The sequence below is a fragment of the Pelmatolapia mariae genome, linkage group LG9, assembly GCF_036321145.2.
Source record: "Pelmatolapia mariae isolate MD_Pm_ZW linkage group LG9, Pm_UMD_F_2, whole genome shotgun sequence".
NCBI classification, from domain to species: Eukaryota; Metazoa; Chordata; class Actinopteri; order Cichliformes; family Cichlidae; genus Pelmatolapia; species Pelmatolapia mariae.
Genome location: NC_086235.1, coordinates 31,914,047 through 31,931,327, shown reverse-complemented (window position 1 = coordinate 31,931,327; position 17,281 = coordinate 31,914,047). Strand labels below are relative to the sequence as shown.

General features: G+C 44.9%; 1 protein-coding gene across 5 annotated transcripts in view; it reads left to right on the top strand.

The window, feature by feature from the left end:
* Nucleotides 1–839: 839 nt before the first annotated feature.
* arhgap12b (Rho GTPase activating protein 12b) overlaps nucleotides 840–17,281 on the top strand; it is a 63,281-nt gene continuing 46,839 nt past the window's right edge. For 2 of the 5 annotated variants that reach the window (XM_063484187.1, XM_063484190.1), the window contains exons 1-2: nucleotides 841–995; nucleotides 4,825–5,574. In XM_063484187.1, the coding sequence (XP_063340257.1) occupies nucleotides 4,900–5,574 (675 nt within the window). In that variant the 5' untranslated portion in view covers nucleotides 841–995; nucleotides 4,825–4,899. Of the gene's footprint in view, nucleotides 996–4,824; nucleotides 5,575–17,281 lie in introns of all 5 variants that reach the window. The other 3 variants (XM_063484191.1, XM_063484189.1, XM_063484186.1) reach the window with 2 other exon arrangements.

Below are 17,281 nucleotides of genomic sequence, written 5' to 3'. Positions count from 1 at the left end.
ATGAAACTAAAAGTCCATCAAAAATCTAAAAACTATTCAACTGAAAATTTTGCTGATTACTTTATCACATCATGTAGGATTATAAACGCAATTCAATTAACTCCCCAAGCCTTCAGGGATTTATTTTTTTTACACAGTAAAATTTGCTTCCTAAAAAAACAAAAATAAATGTGTGTTTATGTGTGAGGATTTCCTCTGAGATGAAATGTGTATAATATGATAATATAGTAGCACAGTCCAAGGACAAGTACAACTCCGTTCAGCGAGGAGATTGTTATGCTTGGACAAATTAGTATTGCGGAGTATTGTGATATAAATTTTAGTGAGCAAAAATATATATTCGATATAATAAAAGGTGTTCTTTACGATGCAAATTAACTTCAAAACAAAAGTTCCCTGTAAAGTTCCCGTAGCATAAGACGAATAAAATAATAAACAAACCAAGAAATATAATTATCTGTTGCTGATTTGATAACCGTGTTTTTTTTTAAATAACGTCCAAAATGTGTAAATAATGCACATTTGATATTTTTTTTAATAAAACTCTTTTCCATTGTTTTGTACATTTGTGGGTACAGAGTCTGTCAGTGCCCCACACCTGTGTGACTGCATCAAGCGTAATTCATTTTCCAAGAAATAGAAAAGTGCAAAGACAAAGTTGTCTGTTACTAATAATATTATTATTTATATTATGATTATATAAATATGGCTCTTATGGTGATAGCGTTATCGTGATTGTCTCCAATAGCGTGAATTTGACGGAGGCAGATTTATTTTGGCAATTATGACCGGATGTGCGCTGTTTCCGCTCGGAACTTGACAGCCTGTGGAGAGGCGGGGGATTGCGAACAGGCTGGCTGAAGGACTTGAGGTCTTCTGCGGACTCAGTCGGAGCAGGTGGGACTGAAATAGGTTAGAAAAAAGTTCCCTCGGAGTACCTCTGCGGTCGGCACGAAGCACGGAGAGACGAAGCGGGAGTTTCTTTTTTTCTCGAGGTGAGTGATTTTATCCTGGCGGGGCGCGATGGTCAGCGCGAGGCTATTGGCTTCTGTCGGAATTACTTTGTTGCTATGGCACGCCGTTGCAGAGCGCGCGGTGGTTCGTACTCGAGTGAACCTGCAGTGCTTTTGTCCACGCATGAAGCTTCTCGAAAATACCCCGAAAATGTCTGCTAGTGGGAAAATAAACTAAAGAAACGTTGTTGATATTCTACTGAGAGGGTAATTAAAGGTTCCACGTGATAGCATCACTCCGTGTTGATGGGCTAATTTCCTCTCGGTGTTTTTGGTTATTTGTCCCGGTCCGGGAGCGACATAAAGAGGAGGAGGGGGGCTTTCTTTGGCAGGCATGCCCTGCCCTGCCCTCGCTCCTGGGAATCCTTGGTGATGTCGAATCGGAGACCCTTTGTCATGAATTCACATGGATTAAACTCCTTTGTGTTGCGTTACTGCAGTGTGTGTGTGTGTGTGTGTGTGTGTGTGTGTGGAAGGGACCCTACCCCCCACCTATACCGCCCCTCACCATCGCCTGCCCCCTCAGGCATGCTCTGAGTCCCCCCCCCCCCCCCCCCCCCTACAATTTATAGACTGCTTGCCTTTAGAGGGGGCTTTTCGAGTGCTGTGTCAGGGAGAAGCAGCGTTTATTTCCCATTGATGCTCATCCACATATGCAGCAAATAACCCGCATAGATGGGATTGCAATGCAGCAGCAGCAGGAGCACATGTTGGAGTGGATGCTGCTCATCCACACATCTGCTTTGGGTGAAGCATAGGGACAAAGGCAGTGCAGGTCTCAGGGTGTTTCTGCTGCTACAGTGGCTTGTCTGCAGATGTATGCAGGTAAACGCTCTGGTCGTGATCTCCTTGCTGATGCCTAGCTTGATATTCTTTCATCTGCACCCACCCAGCTGAGAGACACTGATTTAACATGTTAATGGTGTGCAGCAGTGCAAACCATAAACATGTTCGTTAAGAATCTTTAAAAATGTTTTTCCAGAGACCTATTTCTGTCACCGGATTGTTGTCACTGGTTGAGGATTTCGAACCACCTGGCTCCCCTTTTGAAACTCCACAAAAGAAACACAGCAAGTTTATGGTTAATTAAGGTCCATATCGACAGGGACAGGCTGTATTTGCACAGCATCCCTTTTTTTTTGTAAGAGTCTGCTGAGCAACAAGTTGGCCAGTGCGCTCCTGTGAGGCTGCACAGTGCTGTGACACCCTGCTGTGCAGTGCTGGGGATTTATTTCCAACAAGATTTACTCTCGAGTCCTCTGCCAGAACCACAGCAGTTGAAAGGAGAGACGAGGAGCTCCAAATTTCAGCTGCATTCTTGCTGAGAAGTTGCTTTTAATTATTGTTAACAGTAGTGACTAGTGGAGCTGGGGGCCCCTTCCGAGGCTAGTGATGTCATGCTTGATCTCCAGCCAGTTTCTCTCGGTTTATGCTCCCATTAGGGCAGATTTAATCGTTTGGTTTCGTGGTCATTTGTGGTCAGTGTGGGAAATGGTTTTCCTTGGGTATATTTGGGAGCCTTTCAGATAGGTGCCTCAGCTTCAGCTGCTAGTAGTTATCTGTTACAACCTTGCATACTACTACATACGCGATCAGGGACCGAAGAGCTTAAACTCATTGCTCTCTGTGTGAGCTTCCTGTGATGAAGTCAGGACAGTGGCTGCCATGCAAACTATGGTGATAATGGTGTTGTCACGTGGAAGCCCTAACAGGCGCCTGACTACATCTTTGGCAGCTTTGCTCATGGTGTCAACTGTAGATTGTGTCTGAGTGGTGCATTCTTGCCCTCGCATGTTCCTGAAGAGACGGTCATTCATAAAGGCTGATGCATGTGTAATTTGACATTACAGTTGGAGCTTGTGCTGGGACAAGCCTGGACCGGGCTGCTTTCAGAGACACACACCCAGAAAGCTGTGGCTTGATGCAACTGTAACACTTCATAGTGTTGAAACAGATGAAACAGACACTATTAAAGCTCATTATGGACATCTTTCATGGGTTCCCACTCTGGCCCAGACGGCTCTTACCACTGTAAATCTATTCTGGGTGTAGCTGTCTATTTCTTTACGTAAGGATGGGGCCCTTTGCAGATTTGGCGGCATGTTCTCACGCCTCACTAAAAGCAGCTGCTTTTGCCGCCTAGACTTCAATCCGTGGCGGCTGCTATTTCAGGGGCAGGAGAAGAAGAAGAAGAAGAAGAATTCAATATGAGGAGATATTAGGTTAACCGACGAAAGGATACTATCCGATGGATCAATGACAGGTCTCGTCCCAAAACAAACTGCACAGGAATGGCGTGGGGCCCAGCTGTCTTCTGACTCATACACTGAGTGTGCATGATATAGCAAAGAGATCGCCTCAAGCTTTTAAGAGGTTTCACACAGTGTCTTGTAGCTGCATTAATGAGTAATGATGCCAAAGCTGCAGAGCAGGACTCATAGGCTTTATATCAGGGATGCTAATCATGTGGCCCAGAACCAGCCTGCAAGAGGATACAGTTTTTAAATAAAATACTGAGATATTCCTGGTGCGATGATGCCAGCATTACAACACATCGGATTAAAAATGTATGTCAATTTAAATTATTATCTAAACAAATGGTTTGGATCATGAAAAACAGAAAACTGTTATTTCCTTACAAATCTCTAAATGAAGGTTTTATGACTTTCTAGATCTGTAAATTGTAATATCCATGTAATGACACACTCGATGAGTTTGTAAGAACTTAGGGATGTTGAAATTGCACATCTCAAGCTGTATAGCTTCTGTTTTCTAAACGAATGGCTCTTTACATGTGAAATTGAGCTAAAATTATTTTATACATTATTTGTTTTCTTTCTGGAGACTAATTGGGACCAAAATTTACACAGTAAACATAACAATCTATTTCGTAATATTTCACATTATCGACTGAAACTCTGAACTCGTGAGGAAAGGTTTTATTGAGGCCATAGATCAAGGAAGAAGGAAGTGGATTTTCCCATAGACTTCCTCCCAATTGGACTTCTCTTTACACCCTGAGAAACTGCGTGTTAATGGCCATTAAAAACACTCCATGTTGAAGACACTTGCACTTGGGCTTTACTTTTTAGACGTGGGAGCTACATCCATCCTTTATTCCAGGGAATGCTAGTTGACGACACCGGCTTCATCTGTAATGATGATTAAAAACAAAAGAGTTGAAATAATAAAATAACCCCCCCCAACATGTTCCCTATCTGCTGCTATTACAGTATAACATGAAATGAGTGAAGCACATTTACTGAAGTGCAGCCTTGCTTGTGTGCCTGAGAGCTACACAAAGGTTACCAAGGGCTGGTAGTGGTTTTATACAGTGCATGACAGGAAGCTAATAAAATGATGCTGACTTTATTTTTAAGTGCAGCCACTGAAGGAACGTGGCCTCCACAGTGTCATTATAGTCATTAAGATTAGTGTGTGGGGTCATGTTGTCATCACCTTTAGCTCAGCAGAGGACGATCGGATTACCAGGCTGGATATCCTTAGTGGTCATATCCGTTATCAGGGCCAGTCAGTGTTGACTGCCTGCTTGTGGTTGACTCACCATCCGAGCACGTCTGACTGGGGGAACATCGTGTCATAATGTGAGCGTGTTTCAGCAGTAGCACTTTGTGGTTGTGGTTATAAGGTGAGTAATAAAGTGGGGTGTGGATACCCATGCCATATAAATAGCAGAGGGTTTGTGTTGTTTACTGGATGTGTGTGTTCAACTTTGCTCAAAGTTTTGTAGTCTTTAAAAAAAATAAAAATAAACAACTTATGGTTCTCCTCTCTGTCTCATCTTCTTCAGTGAGATATGAGGAACCCTGCAGGCCTAGATTGCTGATCAGCTGAGGTCAGAATACAAGCACTTGTTCCCACAGACATGGCTGACAGAGAGGGGCTGCCCATCGCTCCGGGACAGGTCTACATTGAGGTGGAATATGACTACGAGTACAAGGCCAAAGACAAGATGGTGGCTATCCGGCAGGGAGAGTGCTATATGCTGGTGAAGAAGACCAACGAGGACTGGTGGCAGGTGAGAAAGGACGAGGGCGCAAAGGCATTTTATGTGCCAGCACAGTACGTCAGGGAGGTGCGCAGGGCGCTCATGCCCCCCCAGAAACCCGCCTTGAGGGCCAAGCCCGCCGTTTTGGACATCTGCCGGGCGTCCAATGAGAACCTCAACAGACCTCAGCCAGAAATGTCCAGCTTCGGACGCCCGTCGCCTTCTTCCACCCCCTCTCCATCCTCTGACCGTGTCACGCCACCTGCACTGCCCAAGGATGCTAACCAGAACGTGGGGAGTCCCCACCACTGCAAGCTGGTGGCTGAGTTGGTACTTCTCCACAATAACAACAACCACCACCACCCCAACAATTCCACATTGCCACGGACGCGGGCGGATTCACCAACGCCAAAATCGGGGAACAACCACAAAAGCCCGGATGGCAGCAAGACGTCCCCTCTGAGTGAGTTGCCTGGAGAGGGGCTGAACAAGCTCCGCAACGACTCGGAGTCTGGAGACGAGCTGAGCAGCAGCTCAACAGAACACATGCAGGTAAGCTGCTGCTTAATTTCTTTTAGTAAGCCTTGCTTTGCGCATTTGCGCATTGCTTTGCAGGTGCACCAAATACCACACAGGGTGACACCTTTGGTTCTGTAACTGCTCCCCTCCCAGCAAAAGTGACTCACTCTTATGATCGCCATTCATTTTCTGTTTCTTTGTTCTCTCAGCTATGGTTTTTTTCCTTTTCTGTTCACGTCTTCCTCTCTCCCTGGTTTATTTCACACTCTCTGCTCACATTTCCTCTGGGCCATCTGCAAATAGCTGCCCTCGTCCCAGTCACATTCTGTCGTTGCGTAGTGAGAAGTTCCAGCTTCTTCATTCATCATCTCGCTTAGCTGCAATCGTTCATCAGCTGTGGATCATTTGCCAGTTCTGAGTAAAAGCATCAACAGTTGCACGTGCTTATTAAAATCTGCTGTTGCCCTTGAAACAGAATTTGTCTGGTTTGTACAGACGGAGTGGGGTGAGGGGGTTGCGTTGTAGTTTGGCCATTAACGACTAAATGGCATGTTCATGGTTTTGCTCGTTAAATGCAGGCTTCTATAACTGAGAGTCTTCAGGTAGATTGAATATAAGGGTGTGCCAGGCACAGCTGTCGAGTGTGCAGGATTGTTGTCACTTTAGCTTTTCAAACACTTTTATGTTGCTGTACCACAGGAAGGTGTGTAAAGGTATCATTATAATGCTTTGAGACAGATTATCTCTGCAAAGGTTTTGGTATCTGCAGAGATCCAGACTTCCTGACACCCCCCCCCCCCCCCCCCCCCCACACACACACACACACTGTGAAATCATAAAATGTATTTCCTCCCTCCCCCTGTCTTTCCAGTCCCACAGACTGATAACTCAGGCCACAAGATATCTGTCTCATCACTCTCAGACAGGGGAACTGTGGAAGACTGCAGGAACTGGGGCTTATCCTCCCTTGTCTGGAGCGCTGGTAGCTCAAAGTAGGAAAAAGGAGGAGATTTGAAGACAGTGGGAGGCCATGCGGCTCTGCCTTCACGAGCCATTTTTGGGCCGGCCGTATCCAGGCAGGGTCAGCTAGTTCCAAGGTTCCAAGTGCTGCTTGTGTTCTTTGTTCCACGGGCTGCAGCAGCCTCCTCCACTGTGGAGTGAACAAAGAGACGGGCCTGAATAGAAACTAGGTCATATCTGCCGTGGATCAGTCTGTAGCCCCCGATCGCCCCACTGCGGGGAGCATTGTGTGAGCGAGAACATGTGTGAGTGCGAATGCCATGTGTGATGCGCCATGTGAAGAAAAGTGAGAATGGCAGCACACCAACACAGTTTATGGCTTCGGAGCCACAGATGTACTGTTGGATGGCTAACCACCACCACCAAACACAAAAAAAAAAAGAAGAAAGAAAAGGGTTGCTTTCTGTGTTACTGCCTGTCTTCACTAAACTTTTGGAATTAATTATATGCTTGGCCAAAATAAACACATTTCACTCTCAGGCATTTACATTTGCATGGGCAGCTCTTTGGGGTGGTTTTTGTCAGGCTGCAGTAGAGCTGGCGGGGCGCATAAGTAACAGACAGCAGACAGGATTTAGCCAGAGCTCCCCGTCAAGCTCTGCGGTGTCTGTAGTCGCCCGGGCAGGTGGAACCCACTCCCTCTCTCTTTGTACCTTTGTGGTGTTGTGTTAGCTTGTCCTGTTTGGCCTGTTGCCAGGCAAGTGAATGACCCTGCAAAAAGCCCAATTCTTTCAGCTCCTCTCCTTCCACTGCTTCCTGCCATTGCACGGGTACAAGCAAACTGCCCCCTTAAGAGAGAGAGGCAGAGGGAGGTTCCTGCTGAGGCAATATTGTATTTTAGAAGTTGGTTTTAGACACTTGTTAGTGCCAGAGTGGTAAAACTCACTTTTATGCGATTTGAAAAAAATAGTTAATTGTATCCTTTGTGTTTACTTAATATTGTGATTGAGACTTGCCACAACATACATAAAACTATCTGACTGACCCAAGGTGGGCCACCACTATGACACCTCTGACCTCTGGGGCATAGATATGGCAGTGCTGTGGTGTGCAGCATGGCGTGTAGGCATTAGAGCTTTTGTGTCCACTGGGTTGCAGAGCGGAGCTGATCCAGCATGAATCACGTGCTGGATCAGCCCCGCTCTGCATATTGCGATCTGGTGTGACTACCTTAAGTTTTTGTGGTGTGGCAGTGCGTAGTATCCTGCTGGGAGGTGTCAGCTGCCAAGTGCCATGAAGAGTGTGCTTAATCTGGAACAGATTAGGTAGGTGGTGCATTTCAAATTAGCATCCACATAAATACTAGAATCCAAGCTTGTGAACACTCCATTTTAACAAGATGATAACTTTTATTTGTGTAACCTCGCAGCACTTTCAATGTTCCTCATCTCTCTCTCTTCCCCATAACATAACGTAACAAATTTTAGGGAAATCTGATTGTTTCATGTTCTGAAAGGGGAAAACAGTGGCCGATATATTAGTATATAGCCCATCAGGCTGAGTAGCTCATTGACATAAGGGAGCTTCTCTGTTAAGCTGCTGAAGCTGGTCTAAACGTGAGGTAGCAAACACTGTTGAAGCTGCAGTAAACGTCACAGTCATCTCAGATCCTCATTGAAGGTGCAAAACCATGATGTCATGATGTATCTCTATGACAACGAGCATGTCCAGTGTCCCAGCATGCCAGTGCAGTGAAAATGCAGACTGCCAGGCACTAATACACTTGCTGTCAGGCTGTCTGGAGTGGCAGTATCATCTAATAAGACTAATTTTAACCCACTTACACCTTAAAGCCACCCAAGGAGGACAAACCATGTCCACAAATCAGGTTATTAGAAGAGGCTAAAGCTGCAGTAACGGTACCCATCCACAAACACATTTCCTCTCCTGAGCACATCGACTCAGAAGGAGCCTCTGAATGAATGGAGACTGGATGGGCGGATTTGTCACTGACACGCCTCCATTCAAGTGCCAGCTGGCCCCCTCTTAATTGATTTGATTTGATGTGCGGGTGGCGATTAACGCTTCTGTGTGTCTTCATGCTTTCCTCGTGTAATTTGCTTATCTCTCCGGCTCTGGCGGAGACTGACGGTTCACTCCACGCCTCCTCTGCACCACTGGAGGTTGCTTGGGCCGGTGGTCACACAGCCCCATCCAAACGAACTCCCTTTTATTAACCAACCCTCCCCCTCCTCTCTCGTCTAGACAGCACAGCTACTACGCTCTTATTGGACGGGCAAAATAAGCCTCTTTTCCTCACTTCTCGGGGACCTCGCAGTAGGATCTGTTGTATGTTTTCTTTTTTGAATTTAGCAAACATGTGATTTAAAGCCCTTTTTTCCACATAAACATCTTGGTTTTCTCTAGGCTTACTCTGCTTTTATCTGTTGTTTTGTCTGTTTGTCTGACCACACAGTGTGTGTATCCCCACAAAGAAAGTTATTTTGAGTCAGGTTCCTCAGGAGTGCTTTTACTCAGCTTTTCTTCTTTTTTGACTGGAAGCAGTTTTCTTTGTTCCAAAGCACTGTGACTTAATGAGCAGATGAATGCCACTCTGTGGGATTTTTGGAGAGGTCGGATGGTTGTTTTCTCTCTCAGTGGATGTGTCACACAGGGGCAGATGTGGTGGCCCTGGAAGTGTTTGGGTCTGTGTTTTTATGCCATGGAGTCGGCCAGCTGCCCTGCAGGCACTCACAGGTAGAAAGGCCTTGCAGCCCCCACCCTCATGCCAGAATTTATACCATTTGACACAATCAGTGTCTAAACACTGCTAGACCCTCCCTTTCTTTCATAATTCCAACACATTTGGCTGTTAAGTAAATCCTCACAGGCTGCACTCTCTGTGTCGGTGATGAAACTGGTAATTCCATGAGATTACAAGATGGATCAGTCACTCCCATTAAATAAGCTGTCTTCTAGTATTGTGTTGTTGTTTTTATTTTTTTCTCCTCTCAGAGAAATCTCATTGAAGGGCTGCTGTGTAGCCACAGTGACATAACAAGCTTGTATGCATCCAGATGGATTCTCAGAGGGGTTAAAAATGAAAGTAAGCTGCTGTTTTGAGGCCAGCGTTTGCCTGCCTTCAGCCTGCTTTGTGGTCTTTTTGCTTGCTAGCGGTGCCTGGAGGAGGAGAGATAGAGGGGGGGAAGACTTGGAGGCCCTGGACCCCGACAGTGCTGCTCGTACCCGGTTATGGGATGGCAAAGGCATCCCAGACAGGTACATTGTCATATTTTTGGTTAATGAGGAGATTAGTTGCAGCACGTGAGCTGTGAACCTCTAAGCAGCTGCCACGGTGAGATGAGTGATCCAGAATAGCGACACTACAAGGTCACCATTAAAGATGGAGGAGAGCATTAAAAGCGGGTGTTGTGAATGTGTGAGCATATGCTGGGATGTCGATGGCCTGCTCATTGCTGTTTCCTTCTTCCTGTGAATGAAACACAGAGGGAAGCACGTGCACACGTTGGCCCCGTCCTCCTGCATTGTATGTTTGCTGACTTGCGCAACAGAGCAAAGTTTGGGAATGTGCATCAAGGGTTTAGCAGTGTAATGAAATATACCGCTACGTGCAGTTGCTTGAGACTCCTAAATGCACTTTGAAACTGCAGTCGCTCGCTGAAAGGTTAGATGAATTTACCGCTGTTATTTTGGTTGTGCTGAATCGGCTCATTAAAGTTCAGTGACGTGCGTTTTCTCCCACGTGAAGCAGAATGTGTGTATTGTTCTTAGAAAGGACAGTGAGGTGGATAGTGAGAAAGCCTTTCTGTCCCACTTGAGTGTCCTGGGAAGCTCTTGAGTTTACTGTACAGAAACAACCTGTTCTTAAACACACAGCACCACAATAACCTGCTAATTGCATGTTTTGCTAAATGGGCCCTTTGTGCGTGCAGCCTAAAATTATGTGCAGGGACTCTTTACAGCCAATTTCCAAATAAGCTGAAAGCTTTTGAAGAAAGCACACACTCTTATTACACAAAGACAGTAAATTCCACTAGATATGAGCGCAAGCAGCGCTGTAACCATCTCCTGTGCCGAGACTTGCTACCGGTCCGGCTGAAAAGGAGGCCCCTGCTTGTTTTCCAGCGCGTGCTTGACATTCCTGCATCAGTGCCTACAAACGCACACTCACTCACGGTGAGGCAACAAGCGAGTAAAATCAATGAAGGCTCGCTTTTCCCTCAGAAGTGCAGCACTGGACCTTTTGGTAATCTAATAATAAACTTGAGCAAACAGTGCATCTGCTGTGCTCATGTGAGCGTCTGTCTCTGCGAATGCGTGCATCTGGCTGCATGCATTCTTCCTAGTTCTTCTTTTTCTCTCTTCTGTCTGGGCATTGAGGTTTCTCTTCTACTTTTCTGCCTCGCTCTGTCTCTCTGCTGCTCCCTCTGCTAAGTCAGTCTGCACACCTGTCTCTGGAGTTTAGTGAATGGCTCCTCTTGGTCCACTTTTCAACCTGTGACTAGGGCTGTTCGATATAACGATATATATCGGATGGTGATATGAAAACGTCCATCGTTTCATATTATGCTATCGTTTGTTTCGTGGTGTCGCAAAATCAACTGTTTACGGCAATATTTTTTCATCGTTTTGATGGTCACTGTATTGTGTGTATTTCCTGAAGTTCTCTCTTTCTCTTATATTTAATATAGCCACACTACAGACGGACAAGCGATTGTTTTTATGCATTGTCGTTAGCAACAACGACGGTAAAACCATCGCTTGGCTCCGCCGTCCGCATGTTTATTTTCCACATAAACCTTTCACAATAAAGCTGAAGAGCCTGTTGAGATTTTTCAAAATAAACTGAATCAAGTGAAATATAATGCAGAGTGTTTACGCATGAGAAGCTAAAAAGAGCCGTCAGGTGCTAAAAAAAAAATAAAGCTTAGAACAGGCTTTTCCCCGCAGCACGCCATGTAATAAATACCCACAAAGAAAATTGAGGCCGTTTCAACTTATGTAACACTCGACTCCAGGTACACAACGCCCAGCTGAAAACACTTCACGCAAGTCGAGTTGCCCGAGATTAACAGAATTTACAGAAAATGTAAAATTTTTGTTATTATATATCGTTGTTGGGACAATAAATGCCTTATATCGGGATATGAGATTTTTCTATTGATGTTTCTGATGTTTCTATTTATTTCTTCCTCCACATCCATCCCGATGCATGCCTCTGTGACGCGACAAGAGGATTATATCCACAAGCCCCAAACAACAAGGCTTTAAGAAACCCACAATAGCTGATATTAAGGCTTGCTGTTATGGGGGATTGCTTGCTTTCCATTTTTCCTTTATTAATGTTTTGATATAAGAAGATTTCGTATCAAGTCACAGTGTGCGTTCACATGAAAGGAGCCAGAGAGACCAATCTGTCATAAAGTGTCACACCAGTTTAATTCTTCTTCTTCCCCAGTAAAGACGACATTTGATGACCTCACCTAGTACCCTTAATGACGAGTTTTGACACCTCCATATATATCGATAAAGATGTGGTTTGTTGACCACAAGATAAGGTTCCCAGCTTTTTCAAGGGTAGCACTAGTAAGCTACATAGGCAGACATTATCCGTACTAACTTCTGATGCACACCCAGTCATTTTGTTCTGAAAACAGGCAAGAAATATGATGGAAACCGCTCACTTCAGAACAGAGGAATGATGGCATTGGAGGGCGTAAGCTGCTCGCACATGCACTCCTAAAAAACAGGTTCAGACGTTAATCTTAAGAGCCTGAAAAAAGAAGGCAGGTGAACCTGTGAAGAGGTTCCTCCTCTCGTCTAAGAGGCCAAGAGACAACCCCCACTAGGGGTTAAATACCTGGCCCTCTCCACCTTTTGTCTTTTGAATGGAGGAAGCCGTTGGATTAGAGTTGAAACATCTTCACAAAACGAAGTCCAGCCACCTTTTTTTCCCCAAGCTCCTAAAACTATGACCTGGATAACTGAGAACTTACACAGACATGTCAGGACATCAGGGGTTTTCAGCCCAAACAGTTCTGGGGATACCCTAAGGGTAACTACTCTTTTGGTGGTCCCCAAAAGAAGTGCACACTTTTAGAGGCTTTTTTTCCCGATGTTCAGCTCGTACTTCCAATAATCACTCCTATTAGCCAGCTAAAGATTGAGGGGGAAACTGGCACAATCAGACAACACACAGACCATGTACTAGGTTGGAGATCATTTGATATCTTCTTTGACTACATTGCATGTTTGCTCTCAGATGCCCGTCTATCAGTTGAGGTGTAGAACAGGTGAAGGCTGCAGTGTATGCACAAATCCCTTTATATTAACCTGCAGAAGTTCTGTCAATGCTTGTTTCCTCATTTGCAGTTGGCATAAACAAAACCGGGCACAACCAGAAGTAACAACTTCTTTGTTACTGAAATACATACATACTCCATGTGACCTTAGGCATTTCAGTAACAAAGAAGTGCTCTGGAAGAGAACATGTTATTGTGTCACAAGCTAATAGGGTTGCTGTCCTGTAGTGATTTCCTAGAAAACCATAATATTCTACATCTGCTCAGTTACTGCTCAGTTATTGGGAAAAAGCAGGTTATGTAGTTTATAATCATTTAACATTGGTTTTGCATTGGTTAGACGGCAACTTCTCCTTCAAGTGAGAGTGACAGGTTGGTTAGTGTTTAAAATCCATCGGTTATTACTTGTCTTCATTATTTCGTGTTCTTCCAAGATGAGGTAATGAGTGTAAACTTGACATGTAAGTGAGCCGCATGTCACTGAAGAACAGAGTTGACACAGGAGAGACCGAAGCCTTGGCCTCTCTTCTGTCTCCCTTTTTAGTTGCAGTTCTTCGTATCCAGCATCCCTAAAGCTGCTCTGCCTGTCAGCCTGTGAGGCAGCGTGCTGCCTGTTCATGTAGTGGATGACGGGGGTACATCACCTGTTTAATTTGCTCACTCCGGCTATCTCGCTGTGCTCGTCCTTGCTCCGCAGCTCTCTGTGGTTTAGCCAGTCCCTCGCCTGTCGCTCAACGTGTCTCTCTCTCTCTCTCTGAGCCTGGCTCACTGCTGTAGCTTGATGCACTGGGACAGCATGTACCCAGAAAAGGTAAGAAGAACACCTATCTGGGCTGCTTTTCATAACTCGGCTAAATTCTTTTTCTCAAGCTGCCTTCCTCTGGTCTTCTCTCCCCCTCTGGATCGTTCCCTGTCCATGCTTTCTCCCTCCCCTTCACTATTGTTTGTAATCAATGTGGAAACCTCATTCCCTTCTGCCTGTGGCATTTCACCTGGAAACACTCAGACTGACAGTACCAACTGCTGTGTGTACGCTTATGTGTTTGATATGGTGCTGGGCACGTGTGGGTGTTCTAGTGTAGGATTTATTTAGAAAGTAACTTTGCCAGCTCCCCCTCTGCTGTGTTTTCCACAGAGGTCTGTTTGCACACAAGTGATGATGCTCGGGGCACTGGGCTCTCAGTGCGTAGTTACATAACTGATTCTCGCTGTGTCCAGAGCCTTTTAAACAGCTGCTAGTCCTTTACCCCCTCCAGCAGCCTCTTGGTGTGGATGAGTGGTCAGGTCAAGCTATTCTTAAGAATCTCACAAATACTGCACTTTCTGTGTTGATGATAAAAACTGTATCTGGCGGCACACACTTGCTTGTTGCAGAAAAGGAGGCTAAATTACCTAATTGGTGTTATTTTTGTTTTAAAGTGGACAAATCAACTAGGACCTAAATAAAACCATTGTTAAGTATACTGAATATTTCAGTCTCTAAATAAATAACATATGCTGTTAAGTGACCAGCGTGCTCAAAACTGCTGCGTCTGTTATCACTCAAGGTTAGCAGGCTACATTAATAAACCGTGCCGGAGCAGTGCACAGACACATTTATCTGCTAATTAGTGTTAAGTAACAGACTAATAGAGTGCTAGAATTTGCAGTGTTTTGCATCTGTGTTTGAGGTTTGTACTTTCACCTTGAGGGATCACAGTCAGCGCAGCGCTGAAGTGAAGCACGATCAGTATCCCACTGTTCTTGGCATTTTGTTTGTTTTTCTTCGCCCACGCTAGTTTCGCCTGCATAAAGACTGAATTTTGAAATCACGTCACCATGCTTCTAATGTTTACAATTCAAAAACTGTTTCTTTAACAGCTTTTCTATCCAAAATGCACAACTTGGCAGGTAATGGCGTTGCATGTAAAGTCAGAGTTTGGACTAATCAGTGTGTTATAAAAAACTCTTGTGGCCCTCTCGCCCTCTTCCCTGGGTTCTGGCTGCTCTTTGACTTGTTGCACTCTGTCTTTGAGTGTAACGGCTTGTATTTCTCAGCGATTTAGCGCAACACTGCAGCAATTTCCTGCAGATCAAAGACAATATTTGAGAGCCATCTGCTGTGTCTCTCTGCTCTCAGTGTTTTCCTCAGGAGACCTGCAGCTGGGAGCTGGTTGCCAGCGAGTGGGAGGACTGGTGAAAGCATCAGAGCGTAGGAGTCTTGAGGCATCGAGGGGCACGTATTGTCTTCGTCATATGCTGCTGCTATCATTAATTACTTAATGCAGCTGCCAAAGAGACAAAGTATGAGCAGTGAATCGATCAACGCCGAAATTGTTCTGCTGGCGGTTGTCTTGCCAGAGGTCATTTACTGTTAAAAGGAGACTGGAATTGGTCTGTCACATCATCTGGTGGAGTGTACAGGCGCATGGAAAGGTGTAGAGTTGTTGCTGTGGGCTGGTACAGTTGCTGTTTGACCTAACACACCACAGAGTGCTGCAGGAGTACCTAGAAATACAAAGCAGAATCATTTTGTGGAGACAAAGTATGCAAGAAATAATCTAAATGTCTTTTATTGGTGTTTCATTGGGATGAAAACACCGTTTGTCACATTTAAATGTCATATGAACGATGAAGAGAGATACATCAGAAGCTTACAAATTGATCAAAAATAGTCTATTATATGTGTAATTATATTTTCTTTATGTTTCACATTCTGTCAGACTGCCAGAATATTATTAGTCAAATTATTGGGCATAAAGCCTAGCACTAGTTGACCTACTTAAAAAAAACAAAACAAAACAAAACTCAGTAGCACAAAGAAGTGCTATAGTGTTGATTTTTTTGGCACTGGGGTTATAGGCATTAGTTGAACCAGCTCTGCAGTGGTTGTGTAATTCTTTCTGTTCGTGTAGGTCATTTTTAGGCTCGCGGTCGAGCATGCGTGGCCCAGATAGTTGTTTACCCCTGAACCGACTTTCCAGAAACTGTGTTTTTGTCCCCAGAACTTTCCACGAGCAGCTGTCACCGAACAGAGATGCTACAGAGGGAAAAACAAAGGGGATACACAGGGAGTGGACACACTATACCGCTGTGGATCAGTCCGGATCCTTCTGCCAGCTTTACAGCTCTGTAACCAAACAGCAAATCCAATTTTAACACAGCCTCAGCACAAGTCCTATAATTGCTCTCAGATGGGCTTTCAGCTCAGTGGGGAGTCCTCCAACCAAACCCTGCCTTAAGGGGATACAGTATGTGTGTCTGTATGTTCCCTCAAAGCTTACCAGAAATAGCTTACTGATAAAATATAGGCGTTAGGATGGTGATCAGAGTTCTCTTTAACACATGGAAGAACCTTCCAAGGCCAGGAGCCTTTCAGTGCCCTTGCATTTGATTGGCAGAGAGGCACTCCCGGTGTCCATTAATGAAATGGATATGTCTGCAGTAACTGATGTCTCAGTGCTCCCTCTATGCTCTGCTGGCTCTGCAGTGCTGTTGGCTGGGTTGATCAGCTCTTTTTATAAACAGGGGTGCACATAAGTGGTCCGGTGCGCATTCGCTGTCAAAATAAAAGACGCGCACCAGATAAGAAGTTGCAACGCGCGTTTGCGTACATAAGATTTTCTGGAGGAGGACAGACATTTGTTTAGAACTCTTAAAGATGTCAAGAAGCAATCTCCTTTAAGCAGGTGTTCCTCCACCTCCAAAGAAATGTCAGAAGGAGTCCGAACCGCAAAAGAAGCGCGTATTCTCGGAAAAGTGGTTGCAGAAGGTGAGCTGACTTCAAACAAATGATGAACGCACAGAGATGTGGTGCAGAATATGCCGTGAAAATCCCACTCTAGCGGACAAAAACAGTGCCTTTATATGTACGCAAACGCGTGTTGCAGCTTCTTATCTGGTGCGCGTCTTTTATTTTGACAGCGAATGCGTACCGGACCACTTATGTGCACCCCTGTTTATAACTGATTGACATCTCGTTGATTATTCTGTCAGGGAGAGATTAGAGTTTCCGTCATAAACGTATAGACTGGCTCGTGTTTAAAGTGTAGGAGTGGAGACAAAATCCTGTTCATAGTTCATCTGAGAAGCTTTGCAACATTAAAGAAAAGGGGCTGTGGAACCTTTAGAATCATGATCACCTTCTTTCCCTTATTTTCTGCTCCCCTCCTTTGCTGTTTGAAGAATGACCTTGGTGATGGACCTTGGTCAGGTAAGCATTAGCTGAATGGGAGTAAAACAGCCAAGTGTTGGGGATTGTTGGAACCAGTGACATAGTGCATTACCCCTGCCTCGCACACCCCTTTTTAAAACTTTTTTTTAAAACTTCTTTACATTAATTCAGATTAACTCTACACGATGCAAAACAGCTTGTGGCAAATACTTTTATGAAGGAGCATTAAAGGCAAAGTCTTTCTCACTGGGCTCAGAGCTAGTGTTGTGAAAAACTATAAACATGCACAGCATCAGAAAATAGT